This window comes from Stegodyphus dumicola, chromosome X2 (genome assembly GCF_044657685.1).
Source record: "Stegodyphus dumicola isolate Sdum_Otavi_A_Nest chromosome X2, ASM4465768v1".
In the NCBI taxonomy this organism is placed as follows: domain Eukaryota; kingdom Metazoa; phylum Arthropoda; class Arachnida; order Araneae; family Eresidae; genus Stegodyphus; species Stegodyphus dumicola.
In genome coordinates this window covers 10963344-10987427 of record NC_140781.1, presented here as the reverse complement: position 1 = coordinate 10987427, position 24084 = coordinate 10963344, and the positions used below count along the sequence as shown (strand labels likewise).

General features: G+C 32.0%; 1 protein-coding gene across 14 annotated transcripts in view; it reads left to right on the top strand.

The window, feature by feature from the left end:
- Positions 1 to 24084, top strand: part of RhoGAPp190 (Rho GTPase-activating protein 190) — a 209204-nt gene that overhangs the window by 51132 nt on the left and 133988 nt on the right. For all 14 annotated transcript variants that reach the window (XM_085809046.1, XM_085809044.1, XM_085809048.1 and 11 more), the window contains exons 3-4: positions 3474 to 4148; positions 10699 to 11371. In XM_085809046.1, the coding sequence (XP_085665172.1) occupies positions 3740 to 4148; positions 10699 to 11371 (1082 nt within the window). In that variant the 5' untranslated portion in view covers positions 3474 to 3739. The remainder of the gene's footprint in view (positions 1 to 3473; positions 4149 to 10698; positions 11372 to 24084) is intronic.

Sequence of the window (24084 nt, the reverse complement as noted above, 5' to 3'; positions counted from 1 at the left end):
ATTCACAGATAATAAGGATGTAGATGTAAAACTAACCGGTTAAACGTGATATACGAAAATAAATTTTTATTAAATTCAAGTTAGCACAGAAAGGGATATATTAAGCATAAGACAATATATAAGCATTTATAATGGAAATAAAAAGTTATTTTAAAATATAAATTAGTATTAATGGACTGAAATTAAACGTGATAAACGAAAAAAATTTGTCTTAAATTCCAGTTAACACAGAAAACAATATATTCCTTACATCAGCAGTGGTTTGCTAATTTTGATGACCATGGAGATGCATCAAACTATTCTGTGATCTTAGATAATCAAATAATATTCTTTATTTCAATTTAATTATCTATTTATGTCACACCTGCCATCCTCTGAAAGGTTATTGTTAGAAAAGCATTAACAATATATTATCTTGTTAAAATTTTACGCCATCAAAATTGATTTATTCTCATAATTTTAGATGACAATAACTAATAATAAAAATAAAAGCATTACTTAATTATTTAAAATGCACATGCACATTTTTGCGGCCTACGGAAGCAAATTATTTTAGAAGATGGAAACCTCATGGTTCTTAGAGCTGTTAATAATTAAGAACACAACGTGAACAGCCGTGTTACAAATTAGCTTTCACCCCATTTTCTTCCTTTCATCCCGAACCAAGAACCGGCATCTATCTACGAAAATATTTCTATCTATTCGTTGTTAAAAAATTCAGAAAAAATAATAATAAATAAGAGAAGAATAATATAAATCTGCAAATGGGGAACAACGACAGTGATAATTCAACAAAATGAACGCAAGAGAAATGGTTGCAAACTTCGAACAAGCGAAAAGGATAAATCCGCTGGGTACTAGGTTTGAACTATTATCGCCAAAGTTGGCAATGTTTACATTTACCGGGTTCTCTGCGGAAGTGCTTCCTAGGCACCTTGCTAGAAGAGTAAAATATATCTGATATCAATATATAGTAGAAAACTCATTTGAAATTCTACCATAGGGAGGATTGGAAATTCAGCTTCTTGATACATTCTAGCATTGGGATAAATCTAACACCAGTGTTAACATTTACAGGCAGATCTTTTGTGAAGCATAGGTGTAAATATAAAAATTATATTCTTCTCTATACAGATAGTTCAAAATCCCGAGATCATACTGTGTGCTTTTTTAGTCAAAGAAACAATTTTTGGCTTTTGATTATATGCAGCATGCTCAGCATACGTTATACCCACCATATATTTTTCATTTCTGAACTACAATGTGCAGCCTTCAGGTTCCACTTGTAAATATTAGGGCATTGATCAAACATCAGATTTTTAATAAATGGCAGATGCATTGGAATCATCAAGCAGACAATAAATTGAGACGTGTTATCCACTATAGAGTGCTGACTGTCTGTGCTGAATAGAAGTACTTTTAACTCATTTGATAATTGGTGACTATCGACTGAGTCACGAGCATCTTCATGAAAGGCTAGAGATTCTTTTTGTGTAAATTGCCCTGAAATTCTGATATTTGGTCATATTTTACTGTAATGCCATTCTTAAAATATTTTTGTCTAAAACATTTTAATTGTTTCAATCTGGATTTAGAAGATGTAATAGAAAGACAACCTCATTTATAAATTGTTCTAGTTTTTTAAAAGATACTGGCTTTTTTTACCATAAATTGTAATTTCCCCCCCTCTTTTTTCATAAAGCTCAAGCTGTATTAGCTGCACACATGTAGTATTTTAACATATATTTTAATCTGTACTTTAAAAATACATTTTAATCTGTGCATTTCCTTAGTTGTTAATCTGTCATAATTTTTCTCAACCATTTGTGATGGTCGCTTTCCACATTTCTGTCAATGTTAGTCTTATTTTTCTGGTCTGTGGCATAGTCTGTGGTGATTGTTTCATTTTTGCTTAGTTTCTATTTCACGTGTCATCTTCTAAATTATCCTACCATTTTGTTCTGGATTCCTCATTACTTCTTGGATTACTGAATTCCTGGAAACCAATGGTTTGGGGCAGATAATTTCATTAGATTTTGTACCAGAAATAGCAGTACAAACTGAGATGAGTGTTTTATGGATGGAGATGAATGAGAAGATGCTGTGTCACGTGGGCATGTCAACCAGGGCATGCATATAATTCATGCTGGCACATTTGCATGACAGTAGGTCTGAAAGAGTTAACTACATTGAGAATATTTGTGGGATCAGATGGTAATACGTATGTACACCTGGATTCACCTAAATATGTCTTAATTTTGGTTTTATCAGTTTCAGTCCATCCAAATTTATTTTCATTATTCAAATTTCATTACTAGGAAAATAATATACATGTTAGCACCTCCTGAAATTTCACAATCACTAGAGAAATTATCTAAAATATAACAGGAATTGTATTGTTTCTGTCACTATGAGAATTGTGCAAAACCATTCGTAATAGGTAGAAATGCAAAATAAAATGTAACTTGTTAAATTATTGAGAATAGTGTTCCACTGTTGTCTGTCATATAAGTAAGATTTCAGTGTTTTGGTTTCAAAGATATTCTTTTTTGCTCCACCTTTAAATGAGATTTCGATCTCTAGTTTTCAAAGTCTGTTCTTTTCTGGACTTTGGTCACCATCTCCTCCTTTGAGAGTTTGTTTCCTGGACTATGATTATAAATCTCCTGTCTGCAAAGTGTTGAGAACAGAAAATATTTGATATCATGTTGGTAATAAGAACAGGATGTAAGCTGATTTAAATTTAGTTTTCCTGTAATCTGAGAATGCATGTAAAGTTTCACAGTGCCATTTTTTTTTCCATAATTAGGGGCATTAGCCCCAAATATTCATTGAAAGATAGAACCAAGTGTGTCTGAGCTGATACTTTTCAGCAGTATTGTATTTCAACATTGTTATATTTTAGCAGACCTTGTTGCTTTGCTTGTATTTTGAAACTTGCTATTTTAGAAATGTTGGTTAATTCTTTTATTATTATTAATTGATACTTGCATTACAGATAAGTGAAACCAAAGATTATGAATGAGCAGATATGGGGGGGACAAAGGGTCTTGTTTTTCATTGACTGGCAGTTAACATCTTAATTTAGAATAGAATTCAGATTAATGAATATAACAATTAAGTAATAAACAACAAAATAGTAATAAACACTTTGAAGCTTATCTGGATAGCATCTTTTTAAAGAAAGATACAGAATGACTTCTGTTTCTGTGAATTATTTATTGAGAGCAGATCGCATAGTGTCAAAAGTTTGAGGTTCATAAATTATGAAAAATTAATGCCTGCAAATTTGCAGATTTTAAGAACTTTGTATGAAGATGTACTGTAAAAAATAGAAATTTTAGTGTGAATAGAAATTTTGTTCTTGGATGTTATTTGTTATTAAAACTTGTTTTTTTATTGAATTCTTTTAAGTTTTTATTTATCGTTCTTGTTGCTTTTTGAAATTTTGAGATATCTTTTTTCTATTTCAGGGAAAAATTTTATTTACCCTACAGATAGCGGTCCTGGTATGTCATGTATCTGTGATATGTATGAATTGCTGCTGCCTGATTTGGAAGCTACATGAATCTAAACTGATAATGCTTTCAATATGTCTAAAATCTTAAATATGTTTACAAATGTGTGATAAGGCTTACAGTACTCTTCCACCACTGAAAATATGTATGTGATTTTGAGACCAGGCACAGGAGTGAAGCTGTGTTAATTAGAGGTGCCTGTTTAACTGAGAGGAGGAGATATGGCCAGAAAATCTGAAACTCAGCGCACTTTCAACATAGCAGTTGTGGGATTATCTGGAACAGAGAAAGAAAAAGGAAGCACTGGAGTGGGTAAATCCTGCCTTTGTAATCGCTTCATTCGATCATTGGCTGATGATTATTACACAGACCACATATCTGTTTTGAGCCAGACAGATTTCAGTGGTAGAGTTGTTAACAATGATCATTTTTTGTATTGGGGGGAAGTTTCAAAACTCTCAGAAGAAGGAGTTGATTTTAATTTTCATGTAATTGAACAGACCGAATTCATTGATGATTCCTCATTCCAACCATTCAAGAGCGGTAAAACAGATCCTTATTACAAGAGATGTTCTGCAACTAAGTTAACATCAGCAGAAAAGCTCATGTATATTTGCAAAAATCAATTAGGTATGTAAAATTTTAATATAATTGAATATTTCTTTTATTATGTATATTTCTGTGTCAGAATGCTTTATCATTGGTGTTGGAATACATGAGGAAATATCATTTATGTTAGAATACATAAAAAACTAAAAAAATTGTAGTTAGAAGTTTTTTTCCCTTATGAAATCTGAAAATGTAATAATATTTAATATTCTTTTAGCTATTTGGTGAAGGTATATAAATATGAAAAAAAAAGGGGGGATGCTTTTTGATATCTAAATTCCATCTGCTTACTCTTTTAAGTTTGATAAGAAATTTTTTTTTTAGTCTGCTGTAGAATAAAATTTTTTGTTTAGTTTGCAGTAGATATTTATTGAGAAATGATCCTAAGTCATAAATATATTTTAAGTAATTCCCTTCAGTTACCAAATATTTCTATATATAATCAAGAATTTTTAGCAAATTTTCTGCTACTGAAGTTCTATGCACATAGTCTTGCATATGATTTCAAAATGATTTACAAATAATTTGAGTATGGAAGTATTATACGTTAAGTAATTAAAAAATATTTTTATTTTACGTTATTGTGAGTATATTAGTCAAATTTCTTTATCAGTGTCCAGCCCTGAATTTCAAGTAATTTGCTGATATCTTTACTTCTAGGTGAATGTTATCTTCCAGTTAATGTCTTAATGTTGTAATCATCAGCCTCGTATATACCTTCTTCCTTCCATAATATTACTGAACTTAAGTCACAGTTTTTAGTTTGACACTAGCAGAATGTGCAGTTCTTTGTCAAAAATAATTAACTCCTCCCCGGGCATGTTTTACTAAATAACGGAAAGTAAAAAAACGTATTTTAACTCCTAAAAGTTAGATCATGACTGATGATAAAAATCTTCTGACTTCTTGAGAAGTGTTTACCACAGCTAAGATCAAGTTAAAATTCACTGCATTTTTGCCATTGGTATCAAAAAGCACCAAAAGTTGAGAGAATCGAGAAACTGTCAACAGCACTTTTCATTCTTTTTTAAACAGTGTCATCCCTGTTTTTCAAATGGAAGTTAAAAGTGAATTGACATTTACGTTGGTAGGCCTAAGGAATTTAAGTTAGATAGTAAGTTATTTGCAGAAGTATTCAATAATTGATCATCATTTTGATATTTATTACTGTCTAAAATTATTTCATAAAAATGTGTTCACTTACTAGTAAGTGCTTTATTAATTTGTTGTTATTGAAACTAATTTTTTTTTTCTGTCATAAAACTTTTGAAAGTGCCTACTATCTAGTGTTTGACATGTAAGGTAAAAAATTAATTCTTTTACCAAAGCCGCACAGCATATTTGATGCTTGTTGATGATAGACACGTTTTAAGAAATGAATCAAATAAAGTAGGCTTTCAGATTGCAACATTTTGGTTGTGAGTTATTTATTTATAAAAAGGCGTGAAATTTATTTATGTGGTCTTTTGAAAAGCAGCGTAAATTATTCATTATCTATAAAATTTAAAACAGAAAGAAAAGTTTTGTAAAATTTAGAAACAACCCTAAAAATATTCTCATAGACAGATATACCTGAAGAATCTGTTGTGGTTACTAAGTAGTAAGATATATATAATTTTTGAATCTGCAGTGAAGGTACAAATAACTGAGCATAAAAAAATCTCTCTGTAAATTCTCTGCCAACTTTCTCATCAATAAAAATAGCACACATTTGGTTAAATGCTGCTTCTAACTTCCACACTTGGTAACAAGGCCAAAATCCTGCCTTAAAAGCAACCTCAAAATTAGAGAAGCATTTGAAATTGTAACCAACCTCTGTGGCAAAAAAGACATTCCCTTCAGCATGCCATACTTCTAGACATTGATTCTGAGTATAATGTAGCAGAAAGCGATAAAAGAAGACGAACTTGATCAAATCATCCATTCCAGCTCCAGCTGGTGAGCCATGTATTGTTGTCTGCAAAAGTTGCCGCTTTTACGAATTTTAAAACACGGTAACAGCATATCAATCTAAAATGTGTTATGTCGTTTTTAACTTCATTATAAATGCGTGCGCCAGTTAATTCTTTAACAGTACCTGATTAATTCCTTAAAATGGAGCCATGGATCTATGGCAATATTTCAGTATGCTTATATTGAAATTATTATTAAATATACAAGCTATAGGATAAATAATATATATTTTTTGTGCACATAATTGAGATACTTTAGAATTTTAGTTTTACATTGGCTTTCTTCACTATATTCCCAACTACCCCCCTCAATGAGGCATATGTGAAAATTATACTTGTATTTTTAAATGATTACAAAATTTATAAATTCTTCATAAAAATATGAAAAGATTTTTGGGGAAAATTTAAATAGTGACACATAACATTTTTTTATTACATGATGACATTGAGAAACAATAAAAAATTTAAAATTCTTCATAGAAATGTGAAAAGATTTCTTGAGAAAGTTTAAATAGTGACACGTAACACTTTTTTGTTTCATGATGACATTGAGGAATGATAAAAAATGTTTGCATCTATCTTCTTTTCCTATTTACAAAATAAAAATTATCAGTCATTGTTGACTAGTTAATGGTCATATAACTGGTATCCAAAGCCTAAAGTGTGCTATTACTTGTATGTGAAAGAATTTTCGTAAGCTCAGCCAGATGTGACTATAATTGTGTCATGAATTCAACAATAGTTATTATATGGCGAATTCACAAGAATTTTATATAAATTTTAATAAAAGTTTTTGTAAATGGTAAATTTCTAAAGGGCATATTTTGGGAGGATTTGTATATTAGGTATTTTGCTTTTTTTTAAATTTTTTTTTAATATATTTGAAAAGGCAAAATGTACGTATTCATGTTTCAAATCCTTGAACAAGGCTTTTTATCAAGAATTCCTTCCAATATATTATTCTAGGAATCTTTTGGGCTTCCTGAGCTCAGTCTGCTGTTAACATGTCATGCGTCTTTTTAGAGCATTTTCCACAAATATAAAAAAAAGTTCTTGCTGTAAGTTTCATGGGTGGACAGTTTTATTTCCACAGACGTTCATTCCCTCATTTAAACAAAGCAGCATATAGTTGTGAAAAAATAATTTCCATTCTGTAATTTTAATGTATTTGCAATCTGGTGGGTTTTGCAAAGCAGTTAACCATATCTATGGAAAGAGACATATCAGAGTATTTGCACCTGGTGCATCAATGCAACTCTTACAGTTTTGTGGTATGTTTTGCATCAAGTAATCCTAGGAAGTTTCAAGCACTATGTATGTATGTTTGCAGGTTGCACCTGCAAGTATGCTGGCCCTGTGATACAATTATTATCCTCATTTGCTAAAAGTGTCTGCATTGATTTTGTATAATGAACTATTGCACTGTCATCCACGAATACTTTTTCACTTGCAACATCACTGTGGAATTATTTAATGGTGTCAAAGGGGAAAAAATGCCATCTTGATGCCTTTCCATTTCTTTGGATATTTTAAAAAGAATTTCACTTGTGTTTTTATATGTCCCCCCCCCCAGAATGATTGAGAAGATTTGTCATTAAAACTTTGTAGATGCTCTGTATGTACATATATACATCTTCAAAACTTCAAAAAAATATTAATATGAAAAGTTACCACTACAAAATCTAATACACTTGTTGGTGATTCGCATAGTTGAAGCATGTGCAGTAGAAAGCCAGTATACTTGCAGATTTTTAGTTCTTGCTTTTTAGGTGTTATATGGTAAATCAAACCATGTGAAGAGGAAATTGGTACATTTAATGAACAGGATTTGTCAAAAGTTCTGAGCGTAAAAGAATAAATCTACAAATGTGAAGTTCTCGTCATGTTTCAAAGACATTCTTGGTAATTTTATTTGTGTAAGCATTATTGCAAAGATGGGAGAAGTCTTCATAATCACCAAACTTGCAGTATACTCGGGAAGTGTGCAAAGTGTTGTTTCCAAGCTTTCGATAATATTTTGGGTAATTGGGAGTATGTTCTAGAAACATCACAGTAAATTGCATAAGGATATTGATATTTAATTGCACTAACTCTTACCAGGAGGAGAGTATAAGAATGACATGCTGTGTCGGTATGGGCATGATGGTATAGCACTGTGCCATAATTAATGGGGCCAATGACTATTGACAGTTATTGAAATGTCTGATTGCAGGTAATCCACATTTTGGGTATTCTTGGGATTATCGCTAAGTTCTTTCAGTTATGGTAACCTGAGTTCAGTTATGGAAACTCTATCAGGATGTGATTGGTTGTAATGTGTGATCGCGGTGCTGAGTTTGATTTTGGGGAAAATATTTCTCAGGGCTTATTTCTGCGTTGGATATCGGTTAGGAAGTACGATGCTTATCTTGTGCTTTAAACCATAAAATGACTTACACATGATAAGATTAACCTGAAGTTGCCGTACAATTTGGCATGAATGGAAAAGAAAGCATTGATTGACTAGTGTGTATTGATGATATTTTTTATTCTTATTTTTGTGAATTTATGTGTCAGTGGCAGTATACAGATTCTAGTTCAGATAATTTTTAACAGTTTTTGAATGCTGTTAAGGAATTCTGTATGCTGCACACCAAAGACACAAATTTTTAAATACTGTAAAGGCCCTTATTTTCGCGAAAATGAGTATGTCGGTGATTTCGTGAGCTGAAAATTTTGCGAATTTTATATGAACAGAACCGAAAGTTGAAAAATTTCAAACCTAAATAAAGTTGAGAAAGTTGAAAAATTCCAAAAGTACATCTTTTGCATAAAGCATTTTAAGAAACTTACTTTTGTCCGAAAAGTTCATCCCCCCTCCCGTTCCCGTCTAAATGGCGAGTTCAAGTGTTTGCTCAAGAATAATTTTATTGAGTGGTATTCTAATGAGCTTCAATTTCTAGAGGAAATAGAATCTGTGGACTTGCGAATATCACGACTAAAAACCGATTCACGCTTCTTGGCTTGTGCGCCTATTTAACGTATTGAAGCCAAACATGAGGTAATTTTGAATGGCTTCAAAGAAGCTGGTATAAATAATATTCTAAATGAATGAGCTGCCTTCTATTAATTTTATTGTTTTATATTCAAGAAATATAGTTGTATATTATTCAAAAAATAGTTGTAAGAAAGAAAGTTGTCAAGAAAAAGCTTGTAACTGTGCAATAATTAAATTTTGGGTAAGTGAAAAATTTATGATTTTTATTATTATTTGAGGCGGAAAAAAAAAGTATTTCGTGAGGCTTAAATTTTCGCAATTACAATGGGCTCTGTAAAGGGCCTTTACAGTAATGCAATTTGATATTTCCTTTTTGTACTGCACAGAGTAGTTAACATGTATTTCCATATATATGTTATTTGTTTTAATTATGTTTTGGACATCATTTTATTTGGGAGGGCATTGCACATAAACAGGAATAGCGTAAAAAAAATCGCCAATTTTCGCCCAGGGTGACCCTGAAATATAATTCTCCTGTGATTGCTTTGACAATGTTTTAGTTGTGTTTTATTGCATTATGTTTGGAACGCCATTTTATTTGGGAGGGCATTGCACGTAAACAGGAGTGGTGCCAAAAAAATTGCCAATTTTCGCCCAATGTGACCTTGAAATATATTTTTCCCGTGATTGCTGCGGCATTTGTAAGTGCTCAGCTATTTTTCACATGTGCTCCATTTCTGTGTATTAACTTTTCTGAAAAAAACTTGCTACCTGATCGCTATGTATTATTTTCAACAGGTATCGTACAGGTTAAATCATTGTGTATCATAAATACATTGTTATATTATTTGCAATTTATGAGAGGTTTTTCAATACTGATAAAAATATCCCTCATCCTTAAGTTTTATGTTTCCACATAAAAAATAAAGCAGCAATTAAAGAAAAGTAAATTTATTTTTCTTGATGCAAAAGATCAGCAAATATTAGTTTTGGATACCATTGTACATATTTACGTGTTACATTTTGAAGTAATGCAAACATGATCACGCAAAATGCTTTTTAAAAATTATTAACTAAATTTGCTTTAGTTAGCTTTAGTTAATATTGTTAAATGAATATGCTGTGCTGAACTGTAAAAGCAGAATTGTTTTCTTAATCCAATAAATTTAGGAAAGAATAAGAACTTTTAGTGTTTCATGTTATGAGATACAGCTTTTAATATGCTTTGTTGTTAGCCTCTAATTATAAAAATTACACTGTAATCTAATTATAAAAATTACACTGTAATCTAATTATAAAAATTACACTGTAATTCAATATATTTTTTATGTGGTTTGTTTATTTGAATCTAAAACTGGTTAAAAGTATTAATGGAATTGTAGTATTGTCATTTTATAGAAGTTGACCTTATGTTCATGTCTAAATTGACATAATTAAAAAAAATTTTGGTGTATGAGAACATTTTTAAAAAGTCAGCTCGTTAATGCTATTTTCATCTTCAGACTTTAAATGTTGAAAAAGTAACTTTACTGAATATTAGTGTATGAATCTTAGTTTTGTTTTGGAGTTACTAGGCACTTATGTTAATAGTTTATTGAAGAGTACAAGTACAGTGATGTTAACCATATTAATGTTTTCACAGGTATTGAAAAAGAGTATGAACAAAAACTACTACCGGATGGGAAAATAAATATAGATGGTTTTGTTTGTGTGTTTGATGTCAGTGAAGTTCAAGGAAGAAGTATAGAGAAACAAGTGGAATTTACTGCATTAATTCTGAATAATCTATTAAAAACCAAGAAGCCAATAGTTCTTGCAACCACAAAAAATGATGAAGCTAAGGAAATGTATGTAAAAGAAGCAGAACGCTTAGTAAGTAGGAAGGAATTTAAAAATAACATTCCAATAGTGGAAACATCAGCACATGAGAATGTGAACGTAGATTTGACTTTTATAATTACGGCACAGATGATAGATCGGACTAAAGGAAAAGCTAAGCTGGTGCCCTTCTTAGAATCTGCTAGGTCACGGAAAGAAGTCTTAGACTTTTGTACTGAAGCATACCAATCACTTATACGTGCCCAAGTAACTGATTATAGAGCATTGTGGAGTTCAGTAAGTAAAAAATTTGCTCAGAACCAGGATTTCATTCATTATTGTGAACTTTTTGGCCATGATGCAGCCCAAAAGATGTTCAGAAGGCATGTTAAAAAACTGAAAGAAGAATATATAGGTCGAAAAATGCAAATGTATATTAGGATATTACCTGAAGTACTTAGTGAATTACTACCAGACCTTGCAAGCATTGGAGATGGGTAAGTAGTTCAATCAGTATTTCTTGCTTTATGACCTTGTTTTATAAAAGTTCATAACATAAAAGTTCTTACAGGTTTTTGACCTCTGCAGAGAGATTCTTAAAAAATGCAAATTTAGTTTTTTTTTAATATTCAGAATTTTAAAAAACTAAACTTCTATTATACATTATCCCTCAAGTAATTTTTAAGTAGGTTTCACAGAAATAAAAATATCAGTAAGCTGTTAATTCAGTCAACTGTATATCCCCCATCTGATTCAATGACATTCTTTCAATGCAGTAATAGGTTATTTTTTGCCATTCCAAAAGAAAGTCAGTTAGAACTTATTGACGAAAAATTATTGAAAGTCTGTTTCAAGTACCTCATGGAAATAGTATTCTTATCCATCAGTGAAATTTTCTAAGCTTCAAACCACCAACCAGTCTGTGAACAGTTCAGAAAAGGAAAAATTTTCCCACATGAATGAAGAACAATGCGGATGTTCATACATTCTTTTGGATTAGTGGCAATAAGTTCATGCAGAACCCACTTGCCATGCTTATAATTCCAAATTCTTTCTACTAGCGAGGGACCGCTAATGATTATGAATTAACATCTTTTGCCAACTCTTCATAGCATATGGATTTCTTTCAGTTACAGCTTTAGCACATCATCATAAAAAAAGACAGTACCTACAGCAGCTGGCGTCTTCCAAGCTAGGTCATATTATTAAGGTTTATCAAACCATGTTTGGCACTTCCAAATATTCAGAGCACCTTTACCATACACGTCCCCCCCCCACACATTTTTTACACTATTTCCGACACTATTACTCTTTTTACAATCTTAAGCAGAACATGCCAGATATGAAGCTCTGTAACTGCCATTTTCATAATAGACTATGAAAGCAAGAAATTAGCATCTACAGCTTGCAAGTCAGAATTGAGTTGAATGTAGCTGTCTTTGCTGAGTGGTATTTATATGTCTGAGAGAATAATCTGTTTAAAATATTTTAGTAAGTTATGTCCGAAAACCATTACTTAAAGGATGACCTCATATAATAGCTCTAAGTATGTCATAAAATAGTATTGGAATAAAACTATTTGATATTGGTTGATGGTTTTGTACATAAAAATTGTAAAGAATTTTATATACTTTTGCTAAAATGTCTGCTGCTACAAGATATCAAAAAATAAATATTAGTTTTACCCATCTTTTATTATAAAGTTCTTAACAGGATAACTTTCAATTATAATTATTTTCAATTACAGTAGAAGTCCAGAAATCCGCAACGCTTGGGACCAGAGGTTGTGCGGATTTTTGGATTTGGGGGAATTCAGAATAGAAAAGATAATACAGTCAAAAGTCGTTAATTCGGACACCCATAATCCGGAATGATCTATAATCCGGACCTCAAAGCTAAAAACTTTTTGCGCATGCGCCGTGTTGACACATGCGCATAGGCGTTCACGTGTGCACGTAAGACCTTTTACGTCTGTGCATATGCGTGTGTGCAAGTGCAGAATACGTTTTTGCGTGCATGTTTTATTTATAACAGACGGTATAAGCTAAAATTATCTAATTATCTATTTCAGTTAATGTTGATGATTGCGTTGTTCCTTAATTTTTGAATTGGATCCGGCTTATTATTTTTTGCAGACTGTAAGAGCAATACTATAAAAGTAAACGTGAACTTTCGATTATGTCAAAAAGAATTTCCCATTCTGGAGCTCCCAAAGGATCGTACAAAACGAAAGTATGTTTCGATGTCCATCAAACAAAAAGTGGAATTGCTGCAAAAAATGGATAAAGACATGAAGAATGTCACAGAGAGGTTAGTGAAAATGAAAAAATTTCGATTGACAAGTTAGTCGGCATTCTCGGCACAGCAATTAACGGGACTTGAACAGCGGAACTTTGTAACTGAACAAGAAATTATATCTGTTTATAGAAATAAAGAGAAAGTATTATCACACAAAACGAAGCAACTTAAACAACTTACATTGAAAGAAATGTTTAATAAAGTAAACAAATAAATATTAAGCTTTTTCTTTTTGTAAATTTTGATACCCTTTAGATCATAATAGTTCTTTATTTCATAAATTACGGTTTCATATTTTTAATTTTGTAACTTCTGCATGCCATCTTACCAGATTTAAACTGATGATCTATAATCCGGAATCGCCGAAGTCCCGACGAGACCGGATTAACGACTTTTGACTGTATTCCAACTAAAAGTACAAAATAAAGAAGGCGTATTAGATACATTTAATTAAATTGCTATATATGTTAATACAATAATTAAATATATGCATTAAATTATTATAACTGATTATATTGTCCATTTACATTAGGCTCCTCTATTTTTAAATGAGCATGAATATGCTTCGCCTTTTCTCTCAGGAGTAGTCCTGAAATAGGCATCACTCCACCGCTGCCAGAACCACTCATACAAAACAGCATCGAGGTTTGCCGATTTCGCCTCATGTAAAGATTTTCATTGTTAGAATCACTGTTGCTGTAAAATTTCAACAGCTTTTCTTTATTGTTCCGTATATCATACACAGTCCATGTGGCAATTCCATATGTTTGTGGGATAAACCGAGCAGTAACACCTGCCTCCATCTTTAGCAGAATTTCCACTTTTTTCATTACCATCAATGCAACGTGTTTACATTTTTCAACGTTGCAAGCAGTAAAATCAGGAGTGCATTTCTTATCTGTCATTGTCTTAAAAAGCACTGAAATTTAAAATATTCTTAATATATCCACAAAATATCAGGATTTAAAAAAAAAACGACATTACTAAACAATCTCTTGAAATAACAAAGCTCAGAAAGTACAACAACATGAAGCGTGAACTTGAAAGAAGAGTTGAATTAATCATCTGCTTTTTTACCTCAATGCAAATTGGAGAGAAAAACACTCTTGTCAATAATTTGGTATTTCCATTATGACTCATTATTATTTGGTAATTATGACGTCATTATCCAGTACGTTATTTTTCTTCGATATTTCGTACTCCATGTTGCGGTTTCTGGCACCTATAAACTAAATGTTTATATTTTGAGAGGCAATGCGGATTTCAGGTCAACAGATTTTCGGTATTTGACTGTATCAATATAACTTTTTAAGGTTAGTTGTTATTGTAACAGCTATGGCCAAAATATAAAAACATTTTTTACGAATTTAAAAATAATGGCTGTTTAGTGTTTTAATTTCATTGTTAATGTGAATTATTTGGAAAAATCATCACTGATTTTTGTCTTTTTCTATTTCATAATGTTTTTCCCTGAACTATCTCAAAAATGCATTAGACAAACAGAAACTCTTTGAGAACAAAAAGCTATTTAAAACAAATACTTTAAATTCCATATTAATGATTAGTTACAAAACCTTTAAGAGCTGCTTTAATTTTGTGCGGCAGAGACTTTGCTAATTTTTGGACATTTTTCAACAAAATATCTTGTATCTATCACTATTTCCAGATCTCCTTCATATCTAATAGTTGATAGTGTTTTATTTTTTGTTCATGGTGCATGTTCTTGAATGGAATTGAGGCATGTTGACTGAAAGGACCATAGCAGAGCATTGGTCCTGCTTCGTTTGAACCACTATGCTGCGTTTCAAATCATTGTCTTTTGGATAAGCATCATTTCAGTGCCATCTTCTCTTCTTCGTGTAATCATACTGTGTTCTGTAAAATATCCGTGTGTTCTTTTGTCATGATAATAAATTGGGCCTGAGCCATACCACAAAAAATAACCCCATAAGACTGCCACCTCAAACCTTTAAGATATTTCATAATACATTTTTAACTATATGCCTGATATTAAGCTTAGCAAATTCTTTCATATCCATTCAATACAATTTATTTTTTATTTTATTACTCTGGAGTACATTTCTACACTTTTTTTTTCATTTTAGCCCTAAGGGGCAATTTGCCCAGAAGGGCTATTAATCTCATTTTGGCATTTTGCATCAGTTTACTATAAATGTTGGTTTACTTTTAAAATACTAGACCCCTGCATTATATTTAAAGAAGTTAAATAATGAAGAATCTGCATGAGTGTGTGTATGTTTCTTGCACTGTGAAAAGACAACAGTATCTAGAGACATCAAATTTTGAATAACGTAGTCCTCCATTCGAATATGGGCATCTAGAATCCAAAATTTGCAAATTTGGAATTTTTTAAATTATCTATTTCATATTTTGTTAACAATTCAAATGCCTTTTTATTAACAAACTTGATGATTTCAAAGCGAGCAATGGCAACACTGTATGGGTAAGAAAAGAAACATTTTTATCTCCAGCACATGAGAGTGTGTATCGAAAATTGTATAGATATGCTTTTTTAAATATTTTGTAATAGTACTCTTGAATTGAATTTTATGGTTTAAGTTTGAAGAACATGATATTTAATAATTAAAGATAACACATGAAACGTTAAAAAATGCCCCTTTGTGTACAATATAAAATGTGAAAGCCTTCATTTATTTTTTAAGGTTGTTTTCAACATGGTACTATTTTGCAAAATGTGTGTGTTTTTAAGCATGTATTTTCTTTAAACATGAATTTTAAGAATACACCTTGTGTACCAAATTTTTCTGTCACTTACATGAAGACCAGTTTCATTTTGAAGCTGTTCAGTGGAGAAAAATGGTTTTTCTCTTGATTTTCGGAGAAGCATTTTTTTTTTCTTGAAGTTATTTCAAAGTGTCTTCTATTTTTAAGGTGTGTTTTTTGTGTGTGTTTCTCTGAAAACTTTGAAAAGTATCCTACTGAATTGGCTATTTTTCTGATGGGTAATGCATTGCTAATGCATTGCATCATTAAATTAATCTGTAACTCTCCAATATTGCAGTGTTCTCTGGTACCAGTTTTTCTCATATATTTTCATACAATAAAAAGAGGCATTTAGTGTGACATTTCTGAGCTGCAAAGGAAAAATTTTAATAAATCATATTTTCTAGTAATTTTTAAAGCATGAATATTATTTCCTTTTTAAGTTCCTCTTTTTTTTTTTAAGGGAGGGCTCCGATGCTTTTTGGGGATTATTCAGATGAAATCATTATAAGAAAATGCTCTAATAATAGGTGACTATACAGGTTCAGTAAATTATATCCCTAGGGTCCAAACATTACATAGTAACCACAAATTAAAAAAGTGGTACTCTTAAATTTGTGTGTGGGGACTAAATAATCCCCCCCAACTAAATAACTTTTAATTTCTTATAATGATTATTCAGATGAAATCGTTATAAGAAAATGCTCTAATAATAGGTGACAATACTTATAGGCTCAGTAAATTATATCCCTAGTGTCCTAACATTACATATTAACCACAAATTAAAAAAGTGGTACTCTTAAATTTGTGTGTGTGTGGGGGACTAAATAAAAGATCTCTCCCTTTTTTAAGTCATTGCTATATATATATATATATATTTTTTTTTTTTTTACTCGGAGTTTTCACATGATCAACTTAGAAATATTAAAACATTAATTACAGGATTATAGCACGTAAGAAATAATATGTAACATATTCGTATGTGTTAATGATGTAAAATAATGTGATCAGGCTCAAAAACGGGCACTGGAAAAATGCTGCTTTCATCTTAATGAAAGTAGTAGTGTATTTCCTTGATTACAAGTCACAGCCTTATTGTTTAAAATTGCCAAGCAGGAAAAGGTTTTGATTCTAATAATATCATTCATCACTTCTGAATCAATGTCGAAATCTGCTTTTTCTATGCAACTGAGCTGCCTATTTTGGTAATGCAACAGTTTAAACATTGTTGCATTATTTTGCCATAGCATTAGCATCAGAACTTGTGATACCTGTCTTATGGGTTTTGATGCACTTTCTTAATTTCTTCTTTTTTATTTAAAATTAAATATGTTGGAAATTTTCAAACATCAGCAGTGATGCATAAAATCATGGGTACTTTGTGTTTTGTAATCCATTATCATAATCTTAGTTTCATTTGTGCTTCAAGCACAAAATGTATAATTTTGAGGTGTGTTGGGGGAAAAAAAAAAAAAAAAAAACAATCTTGGCAACTTGTTTCAATTTGGTTCATATTATTTTTGAATAATTTGATCATGTGCTGCCTAAATTTCAGTGAATGCTTTTGAAAGTCAGCAACATTGTTTTTCAGTGCCGTAAGCATAACTGTGAGCTGCAATGCCTTGAAATTTTTCTTTATTCTGAAGGTCTTGACAATTGCTTAAACTTTCAGTTTCAGTTAGTTTCTTTATTGATGAACAATATTTTTAACCATGTTCTAATTTCAAATTGTATAATAATTTCAGTTTAAAAAAAATCTTTCATCCCTGGCCTTGCTTTATGCAAAAAAATATTGAATTCATAATTTTTTACTTGCTTTATTAATGCCAGAATGCCAGCCTGTATTTCTTTTTCTATGCACTTCTATGTAAGCAATCTCTCATTTCATTCTGCTCTTATAAAATAAATTAAATATAAAACAACTTCTAACATGCTTTCAGTGACATAACAAAATGTCCCTAGTTGTTAGTGATTGGCTCCAACTGCAATAAAATAATTGTTATATCACATTTGGAAAGATCAGAAAAGTTTTCATGTCACTTCAGTTGGAAAATCTAAGTGCACAGTTTCATGTTAAAAAAAATCTGTTAAACTTAGTTTAAAACTTAATTGGATACTATGTACAAGGCATGAGAAAGTTTGTTGAAAATATTAACAAATTCTAAGATGTATTTTCTAATGAAGTGCCTTCATGGAGAAAAACACATTATACATCCAAGAAATATGTTTTACCCATTCTAATTGAAGTTTCTTTCCTTTACCTGTAAGCTGCTTAGTGGTCATGATTGTCTCTGGTAGTTTACCTTGGATTTCATGTGTGGACTCTAACAAGGGTAATTGGGCCTTTACTGGTTTTTACTTTGTGTACATGAATGCAAATCAGTTTACCATAGAAGGTCATCTACGGAGGCATTCTTCCTAAGGTAAAGTTTGAGTACTTTGCCATATTAAAAGTCGTAAATAAATCTCTCTTCTTATAACTAGAAAACATGCGGAGGGGAACAAGGAATTGGCCGTAACCTGCGAACATAGATTGATTCTAATAAAAGCTTGCCACTTCCCTTCAGGAAATAGTATTTTGGAATGTCGGAGAAATGTCGTAATTTGCAGAATATGACTTGGGTTGTGGAAGTCGTACCTTGTGGAAAAATTGTCAAATCAGTTGGATGTTTTCCAAAAAAAAAGTGCTGCAAAAAATGTGCCACTATAGAAGGATACACCTTTAAAAATAACTTTAGAGAGGGAAAAAAAAAGAAGTGCTTATCATAAAATCCAGAGTGAAATCAGTTTATCTGCCAAGCAACTTCAAAATGGAACTGGGCGTAATGCAATTGACAAAACAGTTCAGTGCATTCATCGCGATGAAAGGAAAGCTGTATTTACAAAGTACAAGGATGTTCTCTCTCTCTCTCTCTTTTTTTTTTTTTTTTTTTTAAGGGAGGGTAAAAAAGCAAATAAATTGCAGAAAGAGTATGCATTTTGCGAAATTGTACCATGTAAGTGGTAGAGTTTTGTAGTGTAACTGATGCATTTTTTCTGGAAGTTTTTGTAAAACATTAGGGTAAGTACTAACGGGAAACAGAACAATTTGTATTTTTTGGATCAAATACAGCTATTTTTTGTTACAGATGTTCCATGTTCTCCTTTCAATCAAGCTTACTAGGGTACTTTATTCATAAAGTTCCTTCACTGAGAAAAGTGCTGATTGATCATTATTATGGCATACTTGTTGTAAATGTAGTAAATCATTCCTCAAAATAAAGCTTTAATCAACTAAAACTGTGCATGAAATAGAATGCTAAATGCTACAATATGCGAACAGCAAACAAAGAATAACATGAATGCAGGTGACGGAACAACTTTCCTCAGTTCTGCCCCTTATTTTGATGGAGAGCACCCGAGGGGATTGGTCCGAGCGGCTCCAAGCCCCCTCTTCCCCTGCCCTCAACCTCTTCAGAGGACTTTCAACTTGCCACATATTTAAAGTGCCCTCATGCCGCACAGACTTAAACATCCATGCCTTCTCCGGGACTCAAACCCAGGCCCTTCAGTCTGGCAATCAGAGTCACTATCCCGATTGGGCCACGTCCATAAGAATGACCGGATCCATTGCAAAACAGGTTGGGCAACTCTTCTCCAAATTTCAGTAGCCCTTTTCTTTGATTTTAGTGCCACTTGGATGGTTTTTCCATATGATTCTATTATGCCTGGCCATTTCCGTGAGGATAATATGCTGCTGTGAGATTTATTGCTATACCAAGTGAAGTTAAGAAGGACTTTAATTCATGACACATAAATGAAGTTAAGAAAGATTTTAATTCATGACACATAAATGAAGTTAAGAAAGATTTTAATTCATGACACATAAATGAAGTTAAGAAAGATTTTAATTCATGACACATAAATGAAGGTCTCTATTAGAATGCATGTAAGCATTTTCCTCAAAATTGAGAAAATGTTTTGCAGATGAGCTCTAAATGTAGCAAATGATATATGACTGCAGGGTGTTGCAAAGGGGAATTTTGAAAGCTCACCCACAATAGAGGGAAATGGTTTCTTGAAACTATAGGCAAAGGACCATTAAAACCTGCATTTAGTTATTCAAAAGGTGTGGTTGCATTGATTAAGTGTTAGATTTACAGAAACAAAATTTTACTTTACTGCTGCATAAATATGAATTAACAGTTCTACTAATTTCTTTTAAAAAGAAAGGCAAATTTTTAGATCTTATCCAATGATACATTTCAGTTATTTATTGTGGGGTGACAATGTTCATCACATAAAGCATTTAAATCTATTTGAGATTTCATGGCTGCAGTTATTCTTCATAAAGTTCTCAGTTTCATTTTTATTTCCATGGTGATATTTAGTATCAAATTTGAAACAAGCAAGTTCTAACCACAACAACATAATTTTAGTGTAATGCCACTGATCAAACATAAATGGCACTTATCTTTGATCTGTAAAAAACTCCAAAGTGCCTGCCAATTAAAATAGTTCCATAAAGATTCAACTAGAGAATTGAACTCGCAAAGTGGAGAATTCATAAGATGTCAATTTTCCAGCATTGTAAAGATTCAACATTAGCATATGCCTCTTTTTCAATAGAGGAGTGTTGTCATGCTCAAGAGTTTAGTGTTCTAGGGAAGAAGGCTATAGGATGCCCACCTTGATTCAAGGTTTCTCCTGTTGCACATTCAGAAGCATCAGTTTCAACTCTGAATGGTTTCTCTCTGTTTCAACTCTTATCCTCAGCTGTAGCTAAAGAAGCTTTAGCTATGTCTGTCTTGAAGACCTTGTGAGCATCTTAACAAGGGAGAAAAATCCTTTAGTCAAAAGAGGGCAAAACTCTTCTGAAAAACTAATGGCAGTAAATGAGTAAACATATGAGTAAATGAGTAAACAGATACCATATCTTTAGGAATTGCTAAAACCATCAGTGGTTTCAGTCTCTTAAGATAAAGTTTTATTATATAATTAGTTATAGAGTAGCCCAGTGATTTTACAGATTTTGTGGAAAATGTGCATTTTGCCTCATTCAGGATTAGGTTATAGATTTCTAAGCAGCAGGTGTAAATCTTTTGTAAGTTTATATTCAGGTACTTTCTTGTCACATATAGTTGCATCATCAAGTTAGGGAAAGGTTCCTGATAATTTTTCATTTGAAATTATTCAATCAGTTATTCTCTGGAAAGAAGCAATTCCGTTGTTACACCAAATGGAACACATAGAAACTGATATAGTTTACCATCAGCTTCAAAAGCTGTACTGTGCTTTTCTGAATCTTTGGTAGGAACCCTTTGGAAGTCAGTTGTAATAAATATTTTATATTTTGATACCTGTGAAATCAACTCTTCAGTTTTGGGAAGAGGGTAAGCATCAGACATAGTAAATTTGTTTATACAGTACACGAAGTCCGAGATCAGGACTCGTCGGGACTTTGGCAATTCAGAACTTGGGATTTTTCCAGATATTAGATCATCAGTTGGTATCAGTAAGATGGCATGCAGAGATTATAAAATTAAAAATATTAAATAAAGATTTATGAAATAATGAAGCATTTATGATTTAAAGAATATCAAAATTTACAAAAAAAAAAAAAAAAAACTTAATATTTATTTTTTTACTTAACATTAAACATTTAAACATTTCTTTCAGTATAAATTGTTTAAGTTGCTTTGTTTTTTGTTGTTTTTTGTGCTAATACTTTCTCTTTAATTGAGATAAAATTTCTTGTTCAGTTACAAGGTTCTATTGTTCAAGTCCTGTAATTGCTGTGCCGAGAATTCCGACTAACTTGAATAGAAATTTTTTGTTTTTAATAACCTCTCTGTCACTTCATCGTTATTAGTAGTGGTATTTTCTGGATTTAGAATCGTATTACGGATTTCGCTATTTGTTTATTGATGATTGGGGCACTGTTTAAACTTCTGTTATATCATCTTCATTTATTGCCACTTCTCCGTATTTCTTTACAAAATCCATTAATTGGAAAAATCCACCTTTGGATTGCAATATCTGAAAACCTTAAAATTCACGGCTATCATTTTCATCATCCTCACCAGTTAAATATGGTAGCTTTTGGCCATAAATTATGCCAAACATTCTTCTGCAGACACATACTCCCAGGATCTTGTGATGCTGCACACTGCAGAATGTGTGAACTCAGTTTTTAATTTCTTCATGAAATATTTTAGCTTAATTCCTTACCATTGGACCCATCAATGGCACAGCATCGCTGAAACGATATCTGACTTTGTCGTGATCGGCACTTTTAGCATAATGAATAATGTTTCCATTGTTTATTGCGAATGGGATGTCCTAATCGACAAAATCTTCAAAATATATCTTTTTCTGTTGCCTTCTGTCATACGCGGTTCACTTTGTGATGCCATAATCCTCACATAATTTGGAGATGGATAAACCTTTATCCATTTTTTGTTTAATTGACATCAAAACATTCTTTCTCTTTGTAGTTCCTATACTCTTCTAGTTCTTTGTAGATCCTTATACTCTTTTCGACATAGTTGAAAGTTCAAACTTTAATCTTCATGAAATTGCTGAACTAAAAATAATAATAAAAGCTAAATAAATAGTAATAAGCTGGATCAAATCAGAAAGTTAAGGAACAGCAGAATCTGCTACAGTCAAAAGTCTTTAATCCGGACTCGTCGGGACTTCGGCGATTCTGGATTATCTATTTTTCCGGATTATAGATCATCAGTTTAAATCTGGTAAGATGGCATGCAGAAATTATAAAATTAAAAATATGAAACCGTAATTTATAAAATAATAAGCAATTATGATCTAAGGGGTATCAAAATTTACAAAAAAAGAAGCTTAATATTTATTTGTTTACTTTATTAAACATTTCTTTCAATGCGTGCGTGTGTAAAGCATACCTTACGCATAGCCGAAATTAGAAAATTGCAACCAGAAAACTATTTGATTTGTATTCGTGATATTTATAATGACAAGGAATTTGATTTAAATCATATCAAAGATGGAGTACATCGAGATTAAATACTACATTTAGTAAGGAATTATAAGCCGAATAAAATAAAAACATCTGCCCTGAAGATAACGATAGTGCTGACAGATCAACTTCCAGTTCATTGTGCGCAGCGACGCCCCCCCCTCCCGCGCGCAGAGCAGCGTGAAATTGATAAACAGATATCGGAACGGTTAGATAAACAAAGGATATGGCTTTATCCATTTTTTGTTTGATGGACATCGAAACATACTTTCGTTTTCTAGATCCTTTGGGAGCTCCAGCATCGGAAATTCTATTTGACATAATCGAAAGTTCAAGCTTACTTTTATAAAATTGCTCTTACAGTCTGCAAAAAATAATAAGCCGGATCCAATTCGAAGATTAAGGAACAACGCAATCATCAACATTAACTGAAATAGATAATTAGAGCTTATACCGTCTGTTATACATTAAACGCGCACGCGAAAACGTATTCTGCGCTTGCGCAAACGCATATGCGCAGTCGTAAATGTCTTGCGCGCACGCGTAAAACCCCTATGCGCATGCGCAGAAAGATTTTAGCTTTGTGGTCCGGATTGTAGATCATTCCGGATTATGGGTGTCCGAATTAACGACTTTTGACTGTATATTAACTGTAATTCTTTGGAATCGGTAAAGTATAATTTTAGTGTCCATTATACATTACTGGCTACGTATCATGATATTGGCAACGGAAGACAAGTTGTTCCTCTAAATTTTGTCTTGCTTCTGTCGCTCGCCGAGACAATTAAACCTGAATTGTTATTAGTTATTTATTACACTTACGTCTATTTCTTGCACATGCTTAAGCAGTTCCTGAATTCTGCTACCAAGTGCCTCCCTAAGTTCTAAATTTTTGGCATTCCTGAATTGTGGGTCCCAGTGCTTTCCCTAAATTCTAAAAATTTTGTCATCCCTTAATTTTGCTGTTTGGTGCTTCTCTAAATTCCAAAAATTTTGTCTTCCCTAAATTCTGCCACCTGGTGTGGCTATACGAGCCCTGGTCCAGGTTCTGGGTTGATGTGAATAAACAATTTAGTTATTCATAATTCAAATAGCACTAAATGTAATTTTTTGGCCTATAAGTACCATTAACCCCTTAACTTGCTCAGCTGATGTGTTAACTGCGCCGTGCGTATGTATACGCCCTTCTAA